A 27,941-nucleotide genomic window follows, 5' to 3' on the forward strand; every position below is an offset into this window, starting at 1 on the left:
ACATTGGAGATCAACCTCATTAGCTAACATTTCACCCATCTCGATCTGCTCTGTATCTCTGAGTCCTCTGTATTCTGTATTATAAGCGTCTGATTATATCATTATGCTGGTCATAAATGTGGAATCGTACAGTATTTATCCTTTTGTGTCTGGCTAATTTCACTCAGCATTATGTCCTCAAGGCTCATCCATCTTGCCATGTGCTTCAGGATGTCATTTTGTCTTACTGCTGCATAATATTCCATCATATGTATATACCACATTTTGCTGACCCACTCATCTGTTGATGGGCATTTGGTTTGTTTCCATCTTTTGGTGATTGTGAATAATGCTGTTATAACATCAGTGTGCAAATGTCTATTTGTGTCATTGCTTTCCTCTCTTCTGGATATATACCAAGTAGTGCTATTACTGAATCATAGGGCAACTCGGTAGTTTCCTAAGGAACCACCAAATAGTCTTCCATAGTGGCTGCACCATTATACATTCCTACCAGCAGTATTTATGTGCCCCAGTTTCTCCACATCATCTCCAACATTTATAGTTTCCTGTTTGTTTAAAAGCAACCATTCTTACAGATATCTCATTGTAGTCTTGATCTGCCTTTCCCTTATGGCCAATGAAAATGAGCATCTCTTCATGTACTTTTGATCCATCTGTATTTGCTGTTCAGAAATGAGCCTATTCATAGTTTTAGCCCATTTTAAAATTGGGTTGTTGGTTCTTTTGTTGTTGAGTGGTGTGATTTCTTTGGGTATACAGGAACTCAAACCTTTGTCCAATATGTGATTTCCAAATATTTTCTCCCATTGAGTTGGTTGCCTCTTCACCTTTGATAAAGTCTTTTGAGGCGCAGAAGTATTTGATTTTGAGGAGTTCCCATTTATCTAGATTTTCTTTTATTGCTTCTGCTTTGGGTGTAAATTTAGGAATCTACCTCCTATTACTAGGTCTTGAAGATGTTTCCCTACATTTTCTTCTAGAAGCTTTATGGTGGTAGGTCTTATATTTAGGTGTTTGATCTACTTTGCGTTCATTTTTGTATAGGTTGTAAGATAGGGGTCCTCTTTCTGGTTATTGATATCCAGTTCTTCCATACCCAATTATTGAAAAGACTATTTTGTTCCTGTTTAGAAGATTTGGGGGCCTTGTCAAAAATCAATTGACCATAGATTTGGTGGTCTGTTTCTGCACTCTCAATTCAATTCCATTGGTCAGTGCTTCTCTCTTTGTGCCATGCTGTTTTGACCACTGTGGCTTTATAATAGGTTTTAAGTTCAGGGAGTGTTAACCCTCCCACTTTGTTCTTCTTTTTTATGATGCTTTTAGCAATTCAGGGTCTCTTTTCCTTCCAGGTGAATTTGGTAGTTAGCTTTTCCAAATCTTCAAAATAGGTTGTTATAACTTTGATTGGTACTGTGTTGAATCTGCATATCAATTTGGGTCAAATTAACATCTTAACTGTATTTAGCTTTCCTATCCATAAGCAGGAAATGTTTTTCCACCTATTTAGATCTCCTTTGATTTCTTTTAGCATGTTATGTAGTTTTCTGTGTACTAGTCCTTTATGTCCCTAGTTAAGTTCATTGTGCTAAGTTCTTGATTCTTTTAGTTGCCATTTTGAATAGAATTTTTCCCTTAACTGACTCCTCAGCTAGGTCATTGTTTGTATATAGAAATGTTACTGATTTTTTGCATATTAATTTTATATCCCACCACGTTGCTGAATTCATTAGCTCAAGTAACTTTGCTGTAGATTCCTCAGGATCTTCCAAGTATAGTATCATATCATCTGCAGATAATGAGAGTTTTACTTCTTCCTTTCCAGTTTGGATGCCTTTTATTTCTTTGTCCTGCCTGATTGCTCTAGCTGGAACTTCTAGCACAATGTTGAATAATAGTGACAGTGGCCATCCTTGTCTTGTTCCTGATCTTAGGGGGGGAGCTTTTAGTCTCTCTCCGTTGAGTACAATGCTGGCTATTGGTTTTTCATATATTCTCTTTATCATATTGAGGTACTTAGCTTTGATTCCTATTTTTTGGAGTGTTTTTATCTGAAACGGATGCTGAATTTTGCAAATGCTTTCAGCATCAGTTGAGATGATCATGTAATTTTTCACTTTCGATTTGTTAATGTGCTCTATTATAGTAATTGAATATCTTGTGTTGAACCATCCTTGCATTCCTGGTATAAACCCCACTTGGTCATTGTGTATAATTCTTTTTTTTTTTTTTAACGATACCAATAAACCTTTATTAAGCAAAATTATTTGTAAGCAATATAAAAAATTCATACAACACACAATCCTATTTTAGGGAGCTCAAGAGTGTCAAAGAATATATGCACTAGCTTTACCATACTGGGTTTTACCTACTTTCTCTAAAATTTTATTAATCCATCAACCATAACATTTCATAAAAGAATCTCAGTCTAAAAATTAAACTGGAAATTTACAGCCAGTACTTTGTGGGTCTGCATTCTCTGAGATGCTTTTGTTATTATGGCCTTTTTATGCAATTTAAAACACTTTGTTCTTTCTCTCAAAATCCTTTACTCTTCAGAAATTTAGCTTTGAACTTATAAATCACTTATTATTTCACCATATTATTTACTTCATTAAACCCTGACCAATGCGTAAAATGTTAAAGGCATTGCTATGTTTATTAATACATTAAACCATTAAAGTACAAATAATTTCATATTCTGTCCCATAAAGCCATCGAATACTTGAAAAAAAAAAGTTCTGAAACACGAACCAAGGAGTCTAGTTTTAAGAACTTAGCTATGAATGGATGAAAGCCCTACCCATTTTATATAGTCCCCCAAATAAGTAATAGAATGTGTAAAATAAAAATAAGGTCCCTTGATTTGAAATTCTTCGGATTCACAATATTGTCTGTCTTCTTTAGTCAAAAGGTTTGTAATCATTTTCAGAGGTCCACTTCAGAAGACAGCTTCTTAATTTAGATATCGGGTAAACCATTCAGGGCAAAAAGTATACGAAGAAAAACACCACCAGGTAGAAGAGGATGAAAACCCAAAGGTCGAACCAGTACGAGGTCTTCGGAAGCCCCTTTGTTCCGGACTGAGGCGGCAGCACCGGACCCGGCCACGGCCTCCCCGCCTCACGCAAGCCTCGCCGCCGCCGGACACCGTCCCCTCCGTCTGCCGCCTCCGCGTTTGCCTCCATCTTATTGGCCTCGCCGAAGGACAACTCGAGCAGCTGAAAAGCCGCAGCTCTCGCGCGTCCCTGTTTGGCCGTGCCAGAAACCACACCAAGTCTCATCGCCGCGCACTCTGCTGACCGCCAACCGTGTATAATTCTTTTAATGTTTGTTGGATTCGATTTGTTAATATCTTATTGAAAATTTCTGCATCTATGTTCATTAGGGAGATTTTCCTGTAGTTTTCCTTTCTTATAGCATCTTTACTTGGTTTTGGTATTAAAATTATATTAACTTCATAAAATAAGTTAGGTAGAGTTCCTTTTTCCTCAATTTTTGGGAAAAGTTTGAACAGGATTGGTGTTAGTTCTTTCTGGAATGTTTGATAAAATTCCCCTGTGAAGCCATCTGGTCCTGGGCTTTACTTTGTAGGAAGATTTTTGATGACTGATTGAATCTCTTTTCTTGTGATTGGTTTGTTGAGATCTTCTGTTTCTTTCTGAGACAGTGTAGCTTGTTTTTGTGTCTCCAGGAATTTGTCCATTTCACCTAAGTTGTCTAGTTTATTGGTGTATAGTTGTTCATGGTAGCCTCTTATGATTTCTTTTATTTCTTCAGGGTCTGTGGCAACGCACCGCTTCTCATTTCTGATTTTATTTGCATCCTCTCTCTCTTTTTCTTTGTCAGTCTTGCTAGTGGCCCATGAATTTTATTGATTTTCTCAAAGAACCAACTTTTGGTTGATTCTTCCTATTGTTCTTTTGTTCTCCCATTCATTTATTTCTGCTTTAATCTTTGTTATTTCTCTTCTTCTATTTGCTTTGGGGTTACTTTGCTGTTCTTTCTCAAGTCTCTTCAGGTGTTCTGTTAAGTCCTCGATTTTTGCTCTTTCTTGTTTTTTAATAGAGGCATTAGGGCAATAAATTTCCCTTTCAGCACAGCCTTTGCTGCATCCCATAAGTTCTTATAAGTTGTATTCTCATTTTCACTCATCTCCAGATAGCTACTGATTTCTCTAGCAATTTCTTCTTTTACCAACTGGTTGTTTAAGAGTGTTATTTAATCTCCATATATTTATGAATGTTCTTATTCTCTGGTGGTTATTGAGACCCAGTTTCATCCCTTTGTGATGAGAGAAAGTGCTTTGAATAATTTCAGTGTTTTTAAATTCATAAAGATCTCTTTTGTGCCCCAGCATATGATCTATCTTGCAGAATGTTCCATGAGCACTAGAAAAGAATGTATTTCCTTGTGTTTTGGGGTGCAGTGACTTATATATGTCTGTTAGGTCTAATTCATTTATCAGGTTATTTAATTTATCAGGTTATTTTCTATTTCCTTCTTGATCATCTGTCTGATTGTCCTATCTATAGTGGAGAGTGGTATATTGAAGTCTCCTACTATTATTGTTAAAACATCTGTCACTTCCTTCAATTTTATCAGTCTGTCTCATGTGCTTTGGAGCTCCTTGATTGGGAGCATAAACATTTATGATTATTATATCTTCTTGGTTAATTGACCCTTAATTACTATATAGTGTCCTTCTTTGTCTCTTATGATGGCTTTACATTTAAAGTCTATTATGTCTGATATTAGTATAGTTACTCCTCCTTTCTTTTGGTTATAATTTATGTAGAAAATCTTTTTCCATCTTTTCATTTTCAGTCTATTTGTATCCTTGTGTCTTAGATGAGTCTCCTGTAAGCAATGTACAGCTGGATTATGTTTCTTGATCCATTCTGCCAACCTGTAACTTTTAACTGGTAAATTTAGTCTGTTAACATTGAGTTATTACTGAAAAGGCATTTCCTGAATCCAGCATCTTATCTTTTTTATTTTGTTTGTCAGATATATATATTCTTTTCCCTCTTTCTCTTTGTATTCTTTAAATTACCCTTAGTGGTACTCTTTGATTCTGTGCCCTCCTCTACACCTCCCTCTCCTGTCTTCTTTTTTTTTCAGCTGGCAGAACTCCTTTTAGTATTTCTTGTAAGGCTGGTCTCTTGTTGACAAATTCTTTCAGGCTTCTTTGTCTGTGATAACCTTAATCTCCCCCTCAATTTTGAAGGACAATTTGGCTGGGAACAGAATTCTTGGCTGGAAGTCTTTCTCTTTCAGGATCATATCATATCACTGCCTTCTCACCTCAGGGGTGCTAGTTGAGTCGTCTGAACTCAGTCTCATTTGGTTTCCCTTGTATGTAGTAGATTGTTTTTCTCTTGCCACTTTCAGGATTTTCTGCTTCTCATCAACATTTGACAGACTGATTAGTATGTGTCCTGGGGAAGGCCTTTTTGGATTTATTCTGTTTGGAGTTCTTTGGGCTTCTCTATAAGGGTTGGGAAGTTTCCCCCCATTATACCCTCAACTATTCTTCCTAGCCCTTTACTCCTCTCTTCTCCTTCTGAGACATCAGTGATTCTTATATTTGTGTGCTTTGTTTTGCCTATCATTTCCCTGAGATCCAATTCAGTTTTTTTCCATCCTTTTGCCATTTGCTGTTTTTGAATCTTTGAAGTCAATTATCCTGTCCTCTATATCACTTATTCTTTCCTCTGTCTCTTCAGATCTGGTGTTGTGTGCCTCTTGTATGTTTTTCATTCATTCCACAAAGTCTTTAACCTCTGTGATGTCCACTATTTTTCTATTTATTCTTTCAATTTCCTGTTTATGCTCGTCTACTGTCTTCTTGATCTCCTTTATATCATTCGCCATCCCACTTATTTTATTGAGTGGAGTTGTTTGAACATCTTTGATTAATTGTTCCAATGTCTGTATCTCCTCTGTGTTTTAATCTGGTCATTAGGCAGGGCTATATCTGCCTGCATTGTGATATGCTTAATGATCTTCTGCTGTCTTTGTGGCATGTAAATATCTTGATTGATTTACTTTGGGTGTTGATTTCTTTCAGTAGTCTAAGACCTTGTGTTTGCAGGATAGATCTACAGCAGGGAGCAGGGTACAGGGTGGAGGACTCAGTGCAGTGATTTGTTTCAGGGCAGGTACGGGTGCAGGTTGGGGATGTTAAGCTGATCCTTGTGAATGCGGGTGCCCAGTGGCCAGGGAGGATGTAGCTGTGCAGGTGCACCAGTCTGGGGGGTGTAACCTTGGTGTGTGTTGGTCTAAGACATGGGGCCCTTTGTTCGCATGCATAAAGCTGTGGCAGCATGTGGGCATTATGCCTTCGTGGATTGGGGGTAGATGTGATCGAGCTGCGCAAGTCAGCAGTTTCTCACAGCTACGAAGTGTGGTTGAGGGCTGTGCACATGTGTGATTCTAGGACTGCTGTAAACTGTGGTTCCCGGAGCTGAATGACGTTATTGGGGGCCCGTGCACATGTGTGGGTCTAGGAGTGCCATAAACTGATGCACTGAGCACAGGGGAGGTAGGTTGAGGCTGTATGACACTGTGGGCCAGGGGGTGGGGGAAGCCCAAGTATGAAGGTTAGTGCCCACAGCCTTTATGCACCAGCAGCAGCCTGTAGGGAACAGGGAGTAGTGCTTGGGTGGCGTGCAGGAGAAGTGGGTTGGGTGGCACTTGGGGTGGGGGTATGGGGCAGGTGTGTGCACTGGGGGCTGGTGGGGTGGGGCACCAGGAGCAGGGGAATGGGAGCGGATGATGGGTTTCAGGTGTGTGGGGTGTGGGTTGAGTCGCTGATCATGGGGCTGTGCTGGTGAGGGTAGCGCCCCAGGAATGTGGCCTGACTTACTTCCTAGTCCCCTGCTCCCATCCGTTCACTCCCACAGGCTCCGCACCTCCATGCCAGTCGACCTCAGTCACCCTCCTGTCCCTTCTCTAACTTTTCTGTGGAGCAGGGCTGATCTCGAGCTACTCTATTCAGTCATTTTCCTGGAAGTCCTTATTTATTTGCTTTTGTTCTGTGTTGTGATTGACGTTTTAGGCAAAACGGATTTATAAAATTTACCCACTTTATATATCAAATTATCTTGTGTGCTTAACTGTTATACTGAAACCTTTATGGGGAATTGAGATTTTTAAAACCTTTTCTCTTGGTGTATATGTCTCTGAACCTTGCTATTAAAAAAGAAAAAGTGAACCAAAACTTGGTTATAGCAACTATATATTCTTGAGTGAATAATGGGAAATATGTTTGAGACATTATTTCTGTCACGTTCTATCACTGGCCACATAGCTCCTACCCTGAAGTTTGTTAACAAAGAACATCTCTCTACCCTTAGAAAACTGTGTGGTTTTAATTTAGGGAGACTTCATGCCTGATTTTAAAACTTTTTTAGGTTGTCATTTCTTGCTTCTCACTACTCACTCCCGTGGTGACATTTTAAATTTAAATATTATTTATTTTACTGCTCTTTCAAATAAAAGGGGTTCTCAATATAAGGTCACCTTAAGGTAATTATTATCTCCATTATCTCAAAGCAGGTCTTGACTATACTGGCAGGTACAGCATCAGCCTTTTCCTTTTGTTATAATATTACTTGGGTTTTGTCAAAATGGCATGGGATGCCACATGGCTTATGAAGGATGGCATGATTTAGGGCGATGAATCAGCCCATGGTGTCAGACCTTAAGTGGTGATCAAGCCCTGCCAGCTACGTAGCTCATGAACCTTTGGCAAATGAAGGCTTCTCCCTCTTTACATCAGCAATCCATCCTGACAATCACACGTCCTAGGTGAAACACTAACCAGAACCTATCTCCCATCATTTTACATACGAAAATTATAATGTGTTACATGTCAGTACACAAAAGCCCAATCAGCTTTTAAAGTAGAAGTTGGCAAATTATAGTCCAGAGGCCAAATCCTATGTTAGCTTCCTGTTTTTTTAAATAAAGATTTACTCGAACACAGCTGCACATATTTTCTCATATATTGTCTGTGGTCACTTTCCTGCTACAATGACAGATTTTACTAGTTGTGACAGGGACTTTATGACCTGCGAAGCCTAAAATATTCACTGTCTGGCCCTTCACAGAAAATATTTGTCAACGCCTGTTATAAAATATGACAAAAATACAGTAAAATGTGTTCTATGTGGTAACAACTATCACATTAAGGATGTAAAAATATTTAAAACATCAATTACTCTGGAATAAGATGGTCTTCAGAATAGGTTTGTTTTGTGTGAAATATGGCCTTTTTTTTTTTAAGCACCAGGAATATCTAAGACACATCCCCTTTGTTGCCGGCTTTTCAAAACCTCTGCAGGAGTTTCTGACATTGTACCAATTGTATTAATAACGTAACTTGACACTTTTCCCCTCACACATTTTGTTAAAATGTTGTATTGACTTTTGGAGAACATAATAGTATTTTCCCTTTTGTAAGCAATAGCCAAAAATATTTTGTTTAGAAATATGTATTCTCTTTGAAATTTAAGTTTTACAATCCAAGAGGTATTCAAGTGGGGAAAATGCTAACTGGGTCAAGATGCCACAGCTGTTGCCTTTACTTCACTTGTTAGGGACTCAGTATTCTCATGTATAAGTGGGAATCAGCCTCATCCTAGGTCTAGATGAAGGTTAGACTAAATAAAGACATGCTTGGCACATTTTGGGAATTCATTAGCCATTCGTTTCCCTTTCCTTTGCCCACATTTATATTAGTTAGAGGAGCAAATGATCACAAGTAGAAAATATCATCAGGAATTTTTCCAAATTTACAGTGCTTTCACTTATTTAAGGTGTAGCCAGAAGACTCAAGTATAACTTTTGAGCCAGGGGGAAATTAGAAAGGATTGAGTGTTGAGGCAAGAGATATTAGCTTCTATAACAAACATATTCTTGAATCTCATTAGGCTTAACACAATGCAGGTTTATTTCTTAAGCATTTCACAACTGAGTATTGGCTGGTGGGAGAGAAGTGTCGGGGGCTCTGCCACACAGGGTCCTTCAGGGACCCAGGTTCATTGCGTCTAGTGACTCCACATCTCCCAGGGAGTCGGAGATCTCCGCTGGATCACCTAGCCCACAGACAAAGGAAGAGAGAGAGCATTAGTAGAGTGCAGGAGGTCTCAGGACCAGGCTGGAAAAGGCCAGAGCTTCATCATAAGGCCCCACCTGATTGCAGGGATGCTGGGAAATGCGTTCTAGTCTTGTGTCCAGGAAGAGGAAGAAATGGATTTGACGAGCGTCTAGCCAGTCTCTGCCACAGATTGACCATGTTTTCTTGGATTTGCTATGAAGAACAAATCTTTACCACACGTAAACTGTGCCAGAGATGCCAGTAATCTGAGAACTTGTCGCAGTGGGTACTCATGAAAATAGCAGCATTTGGAGGCAGCTATGCTGGTTTGGGACTGTTTATCTGGATACTTGTTTAAATACATTTTAAAAATTAGCCTGGGATCTGAATATGCTTGCCACATGTTGCGTGTCATTTAGGCATTCTAAAGTTACACTTATATCTCAGAATAAGCAAGTTTAGAAATACATATTTAAGAAATGTTACACACATTGACATTTTCTCTCCCAAAGTGATCTACATGGACTCATATTTGTTTTGCTGTTTTATAAAATCAGAAGTCATACATAATACTGAGTAGAATTCTTTATCCATAATGGCAGGTAGAACATTTGTTGAAATTCTGCCACTATTATTTAATTTGAAACACACATTTTACAGTGAACTACGTCAGGATCATTTTCAATTTTGCAGTTCCTCTAGTAGATCTAAGTACACCCTTTTTCTGAAGTTACTCATTTTAAATTATGATTATATGAATATTTTAGGATTATAATTACCATAAAATGAAGGACAAAATTTATCATACCAAAATAGAAATTTAATTTAAAGTAGAAAGACTTGATTGCAAGATTTAGAAGACTAGAAACAAGATGTATAAAAGCGTATTAAAATATACTTAAGCAAAACTCTCAGTTCAGTTTTGCAACAGTTTGGAAAAAACAAAACTGCATTCAATGATGTTCATGAAGGTCATATATGAGATAGTTTATTCAAAGATTACACTTTTCTAAGGTTGAAAAAGCAAAGGTTTAAAGCAAACCTTTTGGTCATTCCAAGGGAAAGTGAATTTTAACGTCTGCACTCAGTATCGTAAAGTCAGTGAACTCTCTTTGAGTAGAAGTCACTCAACCACCCAGTAGCCTTGATCACAGGTTAAAATCAAACATGGACATCTTGTTTAAAACCAGGCCCTTCCCTCTCTCTCTTGGTACTGTGACATTCCCAACGACCTGTCACTTTGTCCTTGACGATATTGGAGGCCCAAAACAAGTTGCGTTGACCAGGCTGGCTTTTTGGTCAGCTGTTCCTTCCTTTCCTCGGGTGCTTCTTTGTTAAATCAGAGTTCCCATTTACGATTCATGGAACACATTTTCGTCAGTGACCACATCAGACAAATGGAAGCTAAGCGCTGGTTAGTATGTTGAAAATAAACACGAGGGTTCTCATTAATGTCGCTGTCTGAATAATTAGTTGAGCCTCCTGTCCTGAGCAGCAGTGAAAGCAAACCAGCTTCTCACTGGCACGACGGGCTGACAGCCACGACTTGGAGGATGGTCATTAGTGAGGCTGGCCGTCAATGTCATGCTACTGTGTCAAATTAGTGTCCCCTTAGGAGAGACGCCGGACCTACAAATTATCCTCCCACGTCCCTGGAAACCGTGTTTGTGAAACCTGCGATCAAGTGTGAGCAAATTATTAGCACGGTTCATAAATTAACTAGTTTACAGGCTTATAACATTTTACAAGTAGATAATAAAAGGTAGAAAAGTTTTCCGACTGCCGTGCCCCAATGTTGAGGCGGTGAGCTGCCGACTCTTCCTTGAAGAGGCCACAGCTAATGGTTTTCTCTTAAGGATAAGCAAACTCATGGAGTGTCAGAACAAATGTTTAGAACATATAGACTCCAAAGGAAGAAGTGTAAATCCACTGAAAATAATATAACTAACTTCGTTATCTCATTGCTCTGATAAGGGCATGATGATGGTCCTTTTTCTCGCGGTGGCAGTTCTTCATTAATGAGTCCACCAATTAAGTTTGAACCATTACAGCCTTTACCGACTGAAATTATCTTTAAAGAAAAAAAGCAATAAATTTGATGCATTGTTATCATATTCTTAAGCCTCCCTGTTCAAGAGGGATAATGCTAACGTGGCATGTTAAACTACTGCAAGAATGAAAATTGTCAAACTCTGATATACTCAGCAAACAGTTTATACACATGCATCGACAACCCGATACCTAGAAAACCTAGTGTGGCCAAATCTAGCCTGAGTTTATCTCTTATCAGGAAGAGACACCCACCAGGAGTACCACTCTTAACTCAGTTCTGAGTTCTGGTAGACAGACAACCCACATAGTTTCCGGAGATGTGTGACTATTCAAATCATAAAACTTCATACATCTCCTTTTCAGTTTCAACTTCTCCATCTCATAGGTTAAAAAACATGCACATTCACGGGGTTTTGTCTGAGTTTACTGTTGAAAAGAGAGCAGCACTCATGCGCATGTGCCGCGAAGAGCACGTGCCTTCTGTTTGTTCTGCATTTCCATTCTCCCATAATACAGACAATCCCTTCTGTAAGCCAGAGGACTGTGGAGGTGGCATTATCATCTCAAGGATCCGTGTACAAAAGGTCTGGCATGTAGAACTCTTGCAACTGATATCTATTCACGAAAACTTTCTGAAAGTGCTTGAGGTTGAGTTGACTTCTCCGTCAGCAACTGGAACTTGCTTGGAAATGGATTTGGTAGATATTCTACTAATAACCCAACCAGACCTTGCGAGCCTGCCATCTTACCACATGGGTAAAAGCCACGGTAACTGTTTCTATGGGAAGCAGGTGTCACAACCCCTGTCTTCATTTATGTGTCACAATTGGAGAAAGCCACTAACCATGGCACGTAGAATTTTGCATTTGGCTGGCAGGAGCACGTATCTTCTTTTTTGGGGGGCGGGGTATATGTATGCACGTGCACGTATGTGTGCAATATATGTGTCTTTATGCACGTTTACACTCGTGCTTGCACTTCTCTCCTTTGGTTGCTTCTACTAACTATATTGAGAGAGGCTGAAAGACCACAAGCCAAAGCAAAATCATCATTTGGTTTTGATTCGGGGGTCTTCTTGCCCTTAATTCTCAGGCTGAGTTAGCATTGTAATAATGAGAATTTGTCCTAAAAAATAAAAAAAAATAGGTATCCAGATCTCCTGAGTGAGCGCCAGTGACTTTTGAGACCGTTGATTTTTCTTGACTTTACATTTTGTATCCATCCTAAAAATTGTGTAATGCTGGGCTCTGATTGGGAGCTAGATTGAGTGCTGATTCTAGAAGGGCAGGGCAAAATAGATGCTTAGCTACGTGATTATATATTGAATGTAAACATAGTATGTGAATAAACAATACTCAGGCTCACATGTATGTGTTGCTTTTGAAGCATCACAGTTCCCTTCACTTATCTTCTTTTCTTTCTGCTTTCAGTGTCCCTCTGTGTTTCGCAGTCCTGTGGCATTATGCATGCCCCCTACCAGTGACCCCCGGGCTTTTTATGGCTGTGAGCCGTGTTAAAAGTTCAGGGTAAGTGGTGAACTCCAGTAACATTGCTTTCCACCTCTGCAGTAGTGAATATAGTGATTTTGCAGAAAATAATGAACTCCACCGATATCAAGCACTGATGCCAAAGCTAGCTGGAATGTTTCCTGCCCTCAGTGATAGCTTTATGGTTTTCAAGAATAGGGACAATAACTTGGGTCATATTTTGGGAAGGTGATCACACAGAAGGGTAGGCAAACTTTGGTAAATATTATTGACCTCAGGGGTTATATTTGGCCCAAAGGCCATAGTTTGCTGACTCCTGATCTAATGACCTGTAAACAGGACCCTCACTCGGCAGCAGTTCCTCTGACCTTAAGCAAACCACTTACCTGGAAGAAGCAGGAGTGAAAGATACCTGACCAGACTACCTACTTCGCTGGGTATAGCTGTAAGGTTGAAACAAGAGGTGATATATGGGAAAGCACTTTGAAAATTTCAAAACTCCTCACAAATGTAATGGATGATTCTGCACAGTCATTTAGGCTCACCTGGTGGCGTGTTCCGTGTTCACCTTTTTAATCATGCTGGTCTTTCATGAACTAAATGAATGTGGGGGAACACTCTTTTATTTTCTGAGTAATGTGGTTTGTCAGTAGATTCCTTCTGTTTTACAGTTGATGGACAAGCTGTTGAAATGTCTTTGAGTATCAGATGTGAATGAAGGGATATAGGGTAGATTATGGCAGGCTAAAGATCAAATGCCGATGAAGAACGATTAAATTTCCTTTAATCATTAGAATCCGAATGTGCTTTAAGATCTTCCACCCTTAATATAGGCCTTAATAAATAATAATGCTTTGAATGTCTATAAGTATGTTTGAATTTCACAAGTCTTGCATGTCAAAACACAGAGACAGGTTCAGCAAATATACTTCTGTGGACTAGCAGTGCTAATTAAGAAGGCAAGTCATACTTAAACATATAGGCTTGGGAATAGAAGGGTAATCAGAATCCTAATTCGTGAGTTTTCTGTATTTCTTTTTCTAACAAAAGATAATTATTGTATTCTAAAGGCATGTATTCATTCATATTGATTAGGAGTTTTTTTCTAGTTACAAAGATCCAACTGTATAAGCTTAAAAAATTGGTTTTGTCTTCTCTCACGTAAAAGATGCCTGGAGGCACGTAGTGTATGGTTAGTAATCACCACTCTGCCTACTTGTTCAGGCTGTCACTTCATCCTGAAGGTCACAGCATGGCTACAGCCTGTCCAGCCATTGCCTCTGCATTCTGGCAAGACAAGGCAGAAGAGTAAGGAACATATAGAACAGTCCTTCCAGCTGAGGTGGGTCTCTGTTAAAGAGCTGTCCCCAAAGCTTCACACAGTGATTTCTACTTTATATAGCCTGTTAGCCATGCCTAGCTATAATGACATCTGGAAAATGCAGCCTTTGAGACATTTGGTGTCCCCCCAAAATTCTGGGTTCTAGTACTAAGGGAGAAAAGAAAAAAGGTAACTGAGCCACTATAGTGGTTAGTTATACAGAAATCACAGTGTCAATTTTTCTTACATGTTTAATTTTAATTTATTTTAAATGAATGCTTTCTACCTTCCATTGACTCAGCTGTGAGTGTATGATGGCTTGTTTGAATGTTATATGTTAAAATTGCAGCCTATTCAGTTCTTAGTACAGATACATATCTCAGTAAATATTTTAGGGCCATAATATTTTTACTGAAATACTGTGACAAATCTGCAAAATAAATTTCTTTCTTTCTCAAGAGAGCTATAAACCAAAATTTAAACTCCCAAACTTGCTGATGGGTTTTCTCTCCTGTGGATATAAGCTTTGTTAAGTCTTAAGTACCAGTGTGAAGTCCCAATAACGTGGAGACTTACACCCAACTCTGTTCTCCCCAGTATTTCAGAGGATATTGCTGATGGCCTTACATCTTTTCTTGTGCAGACTTTAAAGATGAAACAATACTACCTACCCTCTATCTCTGTGATTTGCTGTTTTTTCATACCTCTAATCAAAGCATACCTTAAAGAAAGAAAGAGAGAGGGAGAAAGGGAGAGAGAGAAAATGAAAGAGAACATGAGTGAGCTACCCTGTCCAGCTTGTCTGTCCTAGATTGGTCTGTAGGTTGTTCTTGTGCAAATTTCCATCTCACGGACTGAGAATCCTTTTGTTTCATAATATATTCTCTTCCCATACTGGTCTATGAGAGTTGCACATGAAATATATGGTAGTTGATACATTCACAACCATTTATTGAAGGCCTGCTGCGAATATAGGATAGAAGTGTGGTCAGGAGTATCTGCTCTGAAGTTAGACCATCTTAAATTCTAATTCCACCTTTTCCACCTACTGGCTGAGCAACCCTGGGCAAGTTACCTAACCTTTCTGGGCCACAGCCTTTCATCTGGGAAATGGGGATTAAAATAGTAGCTAGCTCTCCTGAGAGGTTAGAGAGGTGATGCTTATAAAGAGCATAGAATAGATCCTGGCAGATGATAAAATGTCAGTATCGTTTCCAGGTGCCCCAGGGGATGTGGTGCAAGTCCCTTTTTTCGAAGAATTTTTCACCCGAGAGTTTTTCCCCCATCCCGTAGATGGTTCATTGGTCCTTGTTTTACTGGTAGACAATGCATGCTTTACAATCCATTGTGTCTCATTTGGTATTCCCTTATAACTTTAAGTAGAGCTTAGGGAGGCAGCCTTGATGTCAGTCTTCAAGGCTACCTGCAGTCAAGTATGATACTGGACAGCCCTGCTACAAAGCTTACATCTCTGGGTCCCATTCTGGTGATCTCTCCTGAGAAACATGCAGTTCTTTATCACTCCACTTTTTTTTGGCTTTCAATAAAAGGGGATTTATTTAATTAGTTCTTCAGAGGAAAGGCAGCTAACTTTCAATTGAAGTTCTTTCTTATGCAGGAAGGCACAGGGCGATCTCTGCTGGCCTTCTCTCCAGGCCTCTGGGTTCCAACAACTTTCCCCAGGGCGATTCCTTTCTGCATCTCCAAAGGCCTGGGCTGAGCTGAGAGTGCTGAGAAGAGGTATGCTGAGTTGCTTGGGCTGTGCTGCATGAGCACACTTATTTAAGCACCAGCCAATTAAGTTAAACATCCTTCATTGCAGCAGGCATGCCTCCTAGCCGACTGCAGATGTAATGAGCAACAGATGAGGTTCACGTACCAATGAGCAACAGAACTAGGTAACTTCACCTGGCAAAGTTGATACTTGAATATAACTACCACAACAGGAAAGAAAGTTTATAATCTTTAAATTAAAAAATGAGAAGGGCTCTCAGTTCCCACCTCATTCGTCTCCTTACATCTATGAGGATCATGCAATTCCTAGACCATGCACCCCCACCCCACCCCACCCAAAAAAAAACAAAAAGACCTATGAGGATGATTAGGCACCAGCTGGCTATCTGTCCCTGCAATCAAGTCTCATGCTTAAGACAGTGGCCCATAAGAAGGCTCTCAGCAGTTGACAAGTTTATATTGTTGGTAGGAAACAAGACACTTTGGGCAATCAAAATTCTGGAAGATTTTGCTCATAGCCCTGATACTGACTTACTGTGATGCTGAAAGTAGCAATACATCTCTATGTCTTGGTTTTAAAAATGGACAGAAGGCCTGGATCCAAAAGGATCTTGGGCCTACTTCATAAAAGCTTTTCACTCCACTTTTTTTTACTTACTCAAACAGTGGGTCTGCCTACCAAGCAGAATTCACTAACTGCTTTCAAGTTGGAATTGCTGATGATAATCTGAAACTCTGTAGGGTTTCGCTAGCACAGGCTGATGCTATACGATGTTGATCTCCCCTTGCCCATCAGCCGTCCCTGCCTCGCGCTGACTCTGCAGAGCAGACCCTGGACCTCCCACAGATCTTCTTGGCAGTGCACCTCAAAGAGAAATGTCATCTGTACGTAGATGCTGCCTAGTGACCCAGGCAAAGATTAGCAGCAGTGGTCCAGGATAGCCCAGCTGGAGATGTGTCCCAACATTGAGAAGCCATGATGATCACGTGACCGTGGCCTTCTGTTGAGTTTTGAGCACTGTTGGGTGAGCTAGGTAGAGTTACGTGGCCTTTGTACTAGAGCTCTGCAATGATTTTGTTAACCATGATACCATATCACCGGTTTGATGGTCTTGAAGAGATTGATCCCCAAACCTATTAAGATCGTGTCAAGAGTCTGCTTAACATAGTCTTTATTTTAATCAGGTCATTGACTTTGGAAATTGTAGATGAAGAGAGTTTTTGTTTTGTTGTTTCAAATATTTAAACACTTATTGTGGCCAGATGCCACAAAATCTGCCTTGTCTGGGGACCACGGCAATCTCTGCTTGGGTCAGCATCTGCTCTTCACAGAGTCAAGTTCTTCTCATCCCTTAGTGCTCAGTTCAAATATTAACTCTTTGGAGGAGGCCTTTCCTGGTCTCCCAAATTAAAGGAAATCCCCTCCTTTCCTGTTATATCCATCCAACATGTTGTTTGTGCAGTTTATTACATTGTCAGTTCCTTTATGTATATTTCTGTTTATCAGATAAATAAGCAAAGGGCAGGTCTGTCTAGTTCAGTGTGACATCCTGATGGCTAATATAGCAGGCATGCATGCAGTCAGTATTTGTTGAAGCACTTGCAGTACATTTGAGGATTTCCCTGAGAATTCCTGTATCTTTATGGAACCTAAAAAGAGTGTACCTTTATTGTAGGAATAGAATGTGGCCCTTTGGAAAGTTTCCACTGTGCACTGCCCAAGTCTTTGATATGTTGTGCCCCCCATTTAGGGAGCGATATACATTGTCTTCCCCAGGAAGACAGAATCATTGCCATTTGGACCTCAAACCTATGTAGGTCAATTAAGGATGTTGGATTCTGAGCTCAAATCCCAACACTCTTATTCACTGGCTATTTGTCCTTCCACAAATGATCTCTCCAGGCCTCAGTTTCCTTATCTTAGGTGCAGGTAGTAGCATTAATCGAGTTCATAGTGTTATTGCAAGGATTAAATGAAATGATACCTTTAAAGAACTTTACTCAGAATCTGGAACAGAATAATGATGCTATTGAATTTTAAAGATCAGCGAGGTCTATTGGAGCTGCGCTGACAAAACTCATTGAGCATTTTTGCGATCTTCATTTTGAAGACGGTAAAAATGCCAAAGAGCTATGATTCCCTGTTTTAGTTGCTTGTGTTTCATGCACAGAGCTAACTTTATTATTATTCTTGAGTTAGCTTTAAAATGAAAATCTGTGAAATGAACCAACAATGGGATGATCTGTTTTATATTTGCCATTGACATGTTAACTGTTGAATGTTTAAACTGTCAAAGATAACACAAGTTATAACCTAAAGGCCAGGATGGTCCAATATATGCAGCCTGACTTACACTCATAAAACCTAGGGAATTTGGAGCCCAGGATGCTACACTGCTTTTGCTCCACCTTCTGGGAATAGGTTGTGCCCTTAAGTTAGAGCCGGGTTGATCTCCTGCCTTACAATAGGCGGTACTTTAAATTTCCTGTGAATTCTCTTGTCATTTAAAATGTTTTTGGAATTATACACTTGATGTATCTGCCCAGAAAATTCATGTACTTCTCTTTTGAAAGAAAGCCCACGTTTCTATAGACTGAAAGGAGTGTGGATATAAATACCTTGTATTGTTAGCACCGTTTTCTTTCACTGCTTAAAGATGATGATCTCTTATTGTCGCTATATTGTTCCATCATGTGAGCGGTTGACATGTGTTGTGAATTGTGAATGTGTTATGTGAAAACTGAAGCACAGAGAAGGACCTGTCTTTCTCTGTATCACATAACTTTTGGTGATAAAGAATGAAACCTATTAAGTAACATATTCTTTATTTATGGAATAACAAGGGTAATCTAAGAAATTCAAATAGCCATTTATTTTTACTAACTTATGAGTTATACCCTATAAATTCAAAAACACAGAAAGACGTGATTACAATTTAAGGTATTAAATTTTTGTTAGATTCATGACAGTCCTAAGGATAGCAAGAACAAGTATTTTTGCATCTCTAAAAATATACATAACAACCTTATCTCCAAATATCTTTTCAGAAACTAAAATAATGATTCATAAAAGATGAAACAGATCCAGGTAACATGAGTAAAGTTAAACTTGACAACCTGTGTTAGCCCTCGCTGTTCTTTCCTCAATACACTGGTGCCTTAGTATCAGGGGAAAAGATCAGGAGCTTTCTAAGGGTTTTTCTTTCATATTTTGAAATTTTGCTTGTTGTCTGGGGACAGTTCTGTGCAGTCTCTACATGCCAGGTAACTCTGATGTGCAGGGGATTGCATTTATCAACCCCCGCTTCCACAGACCAGCATCAGACCTTTTGCTCTGAGTGTTCCAGTCAAGAGAGATCATACTAGATCAATAACTTCCCCAAATAATCCATTAACAGACATCCAGACCCATTCTGTTCTCCTTCCTAAATATGGCAATTTCCTTGGAATTCTACTCCTAGATGTACATACCCAGAAGAACTTACATTTCTTGCTATCACCAATACTCTGTGAGTGTAATTTTCTCCTTCTCCTTTAAAAAATAGTGAGAGTTGGAAGTAGAATTTTCAAAACTGATGAAAAATCTAATTCTGGGAAATTTCAGTAAACCAGGTTGTGCAGCAGTTGTATAACAGAAACAGGCTAGATTTGATATGAACCCTTCTAACAGCTCCCTTTATTATTGAAAACTTACTATGTGCCAGACACGATGCTAAGCACTTAACATTTAACTTGTAGTAATTCTGTGGGTAGGTACCGTTCTGAGAATCCATTTTACAAATGAGGAAATTAGGGTTTAGTGAGTTTAAATGACTTGCCCAGACCCTTTAGTTTATAAGGAGCAGAGCTGGGATTTGAACCCAGGCACTCTTGTTCTAGTGCTTGGGCTCTTAACTATGTGATATGATTCTCCCCGTGCAAACATTTTCTTGGGAACTGATTTGCAGACATTCTTTTGTTTTGCATACATTTTTCACTCTGGGACTGTTTGTATGCTACATGTTGAGTCTTTTATACTTCGATGCCATCTGAGAAAGCCTGTTTGATCTTACTAGACTTTTTCAGATGCTTTAATTCTTTTTGCTAATACAAGAGCCATGGGAAATAAAAGTATGTCCCAATATGATTAGGAACAAGGACAACCGCTTAATTGGCATTCTTCTATCTCCAGTTGGATGTGCCTGTTAAGACATTTCCTGTAGATCTTTGATTCGGTTTTCTCTGGTACATTATTCTAATTAACCTCATCTCTGCAGCCCTCATTTTATTTCGTATTAGCCTCTGACCACCCAACAATTGATTTGTTCCACTCAATCACCTGTGTGAGAAAGTGTGGTAAGTGAGAGGGTGTCTTTCCTAAAGCAGCAGCCCTGTACCTAGGGCATTTTCCCAGAAAAAAGGTCTAGAGTGTCCTTTTTAGGTCTTGGGATGTAGCCACCTGAAAGCCTTTTTATTTACCAGGTGGTTAGATTACACTGGGTCACAAATGATGAAGGCCTTAATTACTGAGGTCAGTTAACTACAGACCCATAAGCTGTATTCCAAAGACTTTGATCTTCAAATGTTAGTAAAAGTAGTAGCCTTGAAAAAATATGTATGAAGCCCAATTGCAAGGGACCACAAAGAAGTAACTTTTACTTAAGGGGTGAGGTATCAGTCTCACCTTAATGCAAAGAACTGACCACTTTGATGAATTTGTGCCTTAAAATAATGAGCCTGCAGTTTGTCTCTTTGGTTACAAGTGCCCAGCGTAAGAATAAAGGGATATTAATTGGTTTATGATATTGAAAAGTCAAATGGCAGAACTAGCTTCAGGGGACATCTAGAACAAGGAGTTCAGATGATGTTCTTAAGTGTTAATCTCAGTCTCTCAATTGGGCTTTGTTCTGTGCTGTATTCATTCATGCAGCCTTACCAGATTGTGGCATGACAGGTATCCATGAATCTGTCTTCGTAGCAACTCCTGCAGAAGGGACCTTAAAAGTTCTGGCAGCTGTTATAGAATTTGGATCTTAATCAGTTTTGTGGTTGGTCTGGTGTGTGTCATATGCCCATTTCTGAGGCTGGGGATGTGGAGCTGAGGAGTGGGGTGGAGTCAGGGAGGGGAGTGTGATGGTGTGCTTGGCCTGGATTGGGTCACGTGTCCATCTTTAAAGCCACAGATTGCATTTGACCTACACAAAATATTGGACAGTGGAGGGGAAGGGTACTGGTTCCAGAAGAATGGGGCAGGATTCTTGGATGGATGACTATGTCAGTATGTTGAATAACATCACAGAACTTAAACAATTCTGAATAATACACAGAATTACAGAGTTGGAAGGAACCTTTAGATAGCATTTAGTCCAAATACTCATGATTGAATCTCATCCATAAAATCTTCCTCATGTCTGCCTAATTCTTAGACATCTTCAATGACATTCAGTACCTTGAAGGTAGGCTGTTTCATCTTGGGGTCTTTCTGAATTTTGAAAATATTACTATACATCTGTCCTGGAGGAGTCTGTAGTTCATTCACTGTCTGCCCACCTCCTGTCTGTCCTCCGTCCGTCCATCCATCTGCCACCTGTCTCTGTTCAGTGTCATAAGACAAGATCTTGATTTCACCATACTATATTTTCAAGGTAGACAGAAAGGTCGGTTATGATAGAATGAGAGAGAACCTACAAGAATACTGATGGATTGTATTTATGTGATTGGGGAAGGGCAAATGGAAGGGAGATTGGAAGGCCTCATAAAAGCAATGAGACCTGGCTGGAAATAGAAGTTGTCAAGTAGCCAAGGGGAAAATGGTTGGACTTACCATCTTTTCTCCAGGCTTAAACCCTATATTCAGACTTGCATTTGAATTCCCTGGGAAAATTAGCTTATAAAATATTTTAGCCCACTTGAAGCATCCATGTATTTATCAGTGATATAGGTGATGGGGATAATAAGTAGTTGATGAAAGATTTTATACAGATAAGCCACATGGTACCTTTCAAGTTGCCCTAATTGCCTATTTCCTAGTAGGTATGTAATAAATGGATGGATAAAGCCATTATAAAATTTGGGTCAATTAAATAATAGAATTCTTAATATGATTTCCTTAACAATTTTTAAAAGATTGTCTATTGCTTGTTTATTCGTACATTCACGTGAGCAACTATGTATTTGAGCCTCCATTTCCTCATCTGATACATGAAGATGAAAATATTGCCTTCTAAAGGTTATGGTTGATATGGAGAATAAACATCTTGATCTGTGAGAAAAACTGAATGTGGGGGCTGGCACCTTATAAGCACTCGGTGGATATTATTATCATCAAAGGGCATGTCTGTTTGTTTTTTTAACCTCATAGGTTTTACAAAGGCCTGAAAGTTAATTTTAGATAACAGTTTAACCAGTTGATTTTTTAAATTTTTCCATAGAACTTGGATAGAATATATTTTTCCTTTTTACTTGTTATTTAATTATAAAAATTAATGATATTAAAGATGGTGAGATTTAGCAAAGAACTTTAACTCCACATGCTTTTAATGCTTCCCTGAATTAATAATTTTCATGTCCATCATATTTTCTCCTTGGCCCACAATTCATCCCATATTTGGATCTTGGCAAATGATGACTTGGTTAATTAGGCAGTCTGTTAACTCTGATTACTAAGTTATAACAGATCAGTGTAGAAGCATCACTGTGCAATTTGGATTAAAAGGCTCTTCATTTTATCAGAACAAATTTACATTTATGGATAAGTATGTGGAAATGCATTAGGTTTTTCATAAGGAAAATTAAAAAAGGATAAAAAATTATTTCCTCCTACTAAGTTATTTTTTTATTATGGCATTCATCATATTATCTTTCACGAAGAATGTACTTTAAAAGCTCCTATTTTATTTTAAGGCTTGAAAATTATAGCACTTTAATCCCTCTATTATACAAATATGATGGATGCATTGTAGTTTTATTTCAGCTTAATTTAGTATAGCGGTCCATGGTTATATTCCAATTCTGACCACAGTGGCCTCTGGTACTGGACTGACTCGCAGAAATGAATCTTGACTGTGTTGGGGGGAATTACTGGGTTACAGTAAGGCGTGCTCTCTTTCACAGCATTGACAGTTATTTAATAACATTGGGCCACTGTCATCCCTTCTCTTTCTTGTCTAATGGTTCATCATCATTTAAGGACAGTTGGAGTGGCAAACTGGCTTGCTTACTCCCTCTCCGCCATTCCCTCCTTCTTTCCTTTCTTAGCATGTAGTACTTAACCTTGTAGAAAGGGAACAAATAAGTAAATGCAAAAATAATTTCCCAGACTCTATCGGATATCAGTAGAGTTAAAAAGATAGCACCTCACCCTTCTTCGGCTGTCACTCATGCAGCACGCACATGCGCACACCACACTGAACACAGTACCGACACTTAGGAGGTATTTAATAGATATTTGTCAAAAACTAAGTGGTGAAAAAGTTGAAGCACTGGCAGCCTTCAGCCCCTACTCCCAGGCTTCTAAGGGCGCCTAGAGGTTCACAGATACAGCAGCTATGACACTGTCTAGTACTGAAACTGCAGGATTAAATGGAGTTGATGAATTTAATAATCATTCATTCAATAAGCTTATCGATGTCTAACTTTTATGAATTGCTGAGTTCTAGTTTTATGAGAAATAGAGAAACTAAAGGAGAGAAAAATATTCCTTAGAGTCAAAGAATCTAGTGTCTTGTTGTAGATCGTATTGAAATGGCTCTTGGTTGGAAGTAACGAATCTTAGCTCTTTAGCTTTATTCATTAGTGGTATTTAGTTTATGCAAAAACGGCTTTTCTAGATTTGGAAGATCCTTCTGATATTGAAGGTAGATGCAGACATTTGCTTAATTCAAAGTGGAACGTTGAGTTTTATGATTTTCTCTTAATTGGCAACACTTAATAATAATCATAGGTGACTCATTTGGGAGGGGTTTGTGGCTGGTTGTTCAAAGGTGAAATGATGTTTTTAGCTCTAATTTGATGGATTTGAATGACAGTCTGAATAATTCAGTTTCTCCCTAACTCCCCTGCCTCCCCATTCCTTCCTAAAAGAAAGAACCAAATAAGGAATTAAAAAAAAAAAAAACCCAAACCACCGTGGATTGTATTAATTAATGCAGTCGTTTTCAAAGTGGTAATTTAACAAAAAAATGTAGTCTGCGACTTTCGTATGTGAGGTCAAGCTTTCAATCCATTCAAACATTAATTTCTTTTTTTTTTAATGGGGCTTTCCTTACCTAAATGTATTATAATAAAGTCTTGCCAATAAAGCAGTGGAACAATAGAGCAAATAATACCCTCTGGAAAACAACTGCCTAAAGAATGGGATACAAAGTCTAGTATTTTCAAGCATCACTTGAAACAGAAAATTCTTGCCCCACGTTTTTTTCCCCCAAGAAGTCTTAACGGCAGCCTTGGGAAAAACTCTCGATTAAATGCTCCTTTAATGAGTAAGTCTGTGGATAGAAGCAAGCAGGCTTCTTGAAAGGTTGGCTACCAGTACTGTGTGGTTTTATTAATTAAATTTATTCCTTTAAAATGACCGTGGATTAAAACAACCACCTCTTCTGTGATCATGGTTAGCAGATGTTTACCGTAATTCTTTGCTCAGTGAAAAAAAAAAATCTCTCTTGCACCCAACAAAAATAGCCACGTTCCCTTGGCTAAATCAAAACTTTGGCGCTTGGGTCTTACTTTATATATTATGGCTCCAGTCACACAACTTTTCCAAGGGTGAGGCTTAGATCACCAACCTCAGCATCTGCAGGAGAGCTTTGTGCACAGTGATCTATTATGTGAGTGCTTAATTCTTACACTGCTCTTGGCATTCGTCCTTCCTCATTGAATCCAATATCCTATATGTAAGCCTCACTTTGTTTTTCTTGTATAAGCGTTCTGGCCTCTCCTTAATTTTTAAAAAGTTCACATGGGCCTTATGGACATTTTAGTGAGGATTTTGATCATCGTAGATATGAAGTGAAAGTTTGCCTTCTCGATCTGAGAGTTTGGTCTTTTCTGGGCTGAAATAAAAGATAATCCTTCACTCTTATTTTTTGTCTGTAAAGTGCCTTTCTTTCTGCATAACCGCCTCACCCCTCATATATTTTTGCCAATTGCTATTTTTTCGTCTTCTACTTTTTTGCAACTCTGAGTGGCCATGAACATTTAGATAGCTGTTGTGTGCTCATTCTGTTGGTGCTTCTGGTAGGTATTTCGGGGCCGGCACCCTCTGCTGTAGTGGATTTCCATGGGGCGACATGGTGCTTGCTCTTGTCCTTTGGCAGTGCTGAAAGAACAACAACAGCAAAAACTTTGCTTTTCTTGGGAAATTTCTCCCTTTGGAATGGAGAACTCTGAGTGGCTCTTCTTATTTTGTTTCTGTCGCCAAAATAAGCAGGAATCTTGCATAACACCAGAGTAGGAAAAAAGAAGTAATTTTAAGGGAAACATATGTTCATGTAGAAAAAAGGGAGCTAGGACTTGCACAGGGGACAGTGGCCACAAAGCTGAAGGCATCTTTTTTCTAATTTGTGCAAGAAACCAGATTTTATGTCACTTTGCTTGTATTTTATAAAATAAAAATAAGTTGCTTTTCTTCATCCCCAAGGATTTTCTGTGATCTTATTAAAAGTAAATTTTGACCTTGGGTAACCAAGTCGTATAGGCTAGTTAGTTGAAATATGTGGTGGTAGGAATGGTTCAGGTTCTGTGTTTTAAATATTAGTTTCCTATGATCTTAACACCTAATTTCCTTGGAGATCATTTGGGTTGAGATGCCTACACTAATCTGAAATCAGAGCTAGAACTATCCAATTATGATGAACAAAGATGTGTACTCTTAGCTCTTCGAACAATTGGTGGGCATATTATTTGTCCTTTTAACTGATTACAAATATTGTCATTTGATTGAAACAGAACAGACAATATAGTGTTTTAGACTGTTTGCAAGGGGACGTTTTGAAAATGCTGCTAATTTGCAAAATAGGAGGCATAGTGGAGAGAACAGAAAAAAAAAGTCCCTTAAATTAAAATTTCTCCTTCACCCATTTTCAAGGTATGAAAATTTCAGAGTTGTGAGGAAAGTCCCACAAAGTTCTTCTTTCCCCAATTATAAATTAAACAAAAAATGTATCCTTAAAATGTAGCTGTGAAGAAGATAGGCCCAAGACCATTTTGGGTAGCGGCTTATGTCTGTAATGCCAAAGCTTGGGGGATCCTGGTTGGGCTTACACAGACGTTTGGGGTTTTGGGCTGGCAGGAGCCTGCGTGGCCCGGATTGAGGCGCCTTGGCTGTGCCTGGAACTGACTATACATTTGGTTCTTTATCACAGGCCCAAAAAGTACATCCAAATTGGGGCCCATTTAAGACCTGTTATAAAGCTGGGTTCTTCACGAGCCCTGTTTTCCTTGTGTGTTGACACAGGTAGGTTTGGAAAACTGTGGCAGAGTAGATCCAAGCTTATGTTCAGTCTTTTCAATTATAAAAATCTAATTAAGATTTAAAAACTCATTGTTGAATCGCCCGCCCCCCCCAAATTTAAAGGAAGCAAAGCCCTTTAAAATTTAAGATTATTCTTAGATATTAGTTTAAGCTTCAGCTAGCTGTTTTAATTAATCCACTCCACTTTTCCTCCCATAGGCCTCAAAAGGTATTGTCAATAGTATAATAATTTCCCCACTGGAAAAATGAAGTTAAAAAGAAAATCATGTGGAAAGGAAGAATTCTGAGTTAGATTTCCTCTCAGTCCATAGAGTAAGGTTACACTCTTGTTTTTTCTCTTGTTTTTGTCCTTTGGGATCATTCAAACCAAAAGTGGTTTGCAGATGCCGTCTCTATTAGTAGGAGGTAGGAAGGCTCTCAAGGAAAGTGGCAGAGCAGAACTGTAAGTCCTAAAAGTCTAATTTAATAATTATAATGTGACCACTTATCAGGTTCTTACTGTGTCAGCTACTTGTTGTAAGCATACTGGCATGGTCTTATGAAATCCTTATAAATCTGTGGAGCAGCTACTCTTCTTATCTTCATGTTATGCATGAGGAAACTGAGGCTTAGAGGGTTGAGCTGTATTAAGTTGACCTGTGGTTACAGAAAATGTAAGTGAAACTGAAATAGGTCTGTCATCTACTTAAGAGAAATGTATCAATGTCAGTTTCTTGGTTCTGATTTTATGCTATAGCTGTATAAGATGTCATCACTGGGGCAAGCTGGGTAAAAGCGACAGGATTCTTTATACCATTTCTACAGCTACCTTCAAGTCTGTTATTTTTACAACTACTTGCAAGGCATTCTTTATTTGAGATCTTTCTTATTTAATATATGTTTGCAGCTATAAATTTCCCTCTGTGTGTTGCTTTAGCTGTACCCCATTAGATTTGGTATGTTATCTCTGCATTTTCATCCATCCCTAAGTATTTCCTAACTTCCCTTATAATTACTTCTTTGATCCTTGGTTAGAAATATGTTAATTTCCACATTTTCTGATTTCCTAAATTAATATTTCTTTTCTATTACTGATTTCTAATTCCATTTCATTGTGATCAGCAAACATGTTTTGTAGGATTTCATTCTTTTTAAATTTATTGAGGCATGTTTTATGGCTAACATGTCTCATGGAGAATGTGCTATGTGCCCTTGAGCAGAGTGTACATGCTATTTTGGGGTAGAATGTTCTCTAAAATTGTTAGGTCTAGTTGGTTTATAGTGCTCTTTATGTCTCCTCTGTCCTTGGTGATCTTCTTATTTGTTCTTTCTTTTATTGACAGTGGAGTATTAAAGTCTCCAACTCTTATTTTTGAGGTGTCTATTTCTCCCTTCACATCTCTCAGTTTTTATTCAAATATTTTTGTACTCTGTTGTTAGGTGACGGCTTTCTTGAGAAGACCAAAAGGCGTTCACCCAGTTCAATTTTAGCATTCTAAAATTGTATCATACCAACGAAAAAGTTGGTTTTATAATGGGGTACCTCTCTGACATTGACGGAGGCATTCAGGCCATATTCACACAGGTAAAGAGAAATGAAAATTTAATGGTTTATATATCTAAAGTATTTTGTTATTGTGGGGAGCCAATGAGAACTAGTGGAAGCCAAACCCACATTATTTTCAGTGGCAGATGACTGGGGATTTTGACTTGCCCAGATCACTGTTTCATCTCGACCGTTTTCTTATTTTTTGTAGACATGAACTAACTCAATACAAATATGTTCCATGGGGGAAAATATGCTTTTTC

General features: G+C 38.8%; 2 protein-coding genes across 10 annotated transcripts in view; one reads left to right on the forward strand and one right to left on the reverse strand.

Annotated features, from left to right (window-relative positions):
- The window catches only part of FOXP1 (forkhead box P1), a 613,321-nt gene that overhangs the window by 208,463 nt on the left and 376,917 nt on the right, over positions 1-27,941 (forward strand). For 7 of the 9 annotated variants that reach the window (XM_077128723.1, XM_077128706.1, XM_077128724.1 and 4 more), the window contains one exon: positions 12,592-12,687. The exons of the other annotated variants lie outside the window; for them this stretch is intronic. The gene's annotated coding sequence lies outside the window, so the exon portion shown is untranslated. Of the gene's footprint in view, positions 1-12,591; positions 12,688-27,941 lie in introns of those variants that run through there. 9 annotated transcript variants of the gene reach the window in all.
- LOC143656933 (sarcoplasmic/endoplasmic reticulum calcium ATPase regulator ARLN-like) lies at positions 2,985-3,191 on the reverse strand. The gene has a single exon (XM_077128699.1). It carries the CDS (start codon positions 3,189-3,191, stop codon positions 2,985-2,987), a length of 207 nt encoding a protein of 68 aa, XP_076984814.1.

Source organism: Tamandua tetradactyla, chromosome 15 (genome assembly GCF_023851605.1).
Source record: "Tamandua tetradactyla isolate mTamTet1 chromosome 15, mTamTet1.pri, whole genome shotgun sequence".
NCBI lineage: Eukaryota > Metazoa > Chordata > Mammalia > Pilosa > Myrmecophagidae > Tamandua > Tamandua tetradactyla.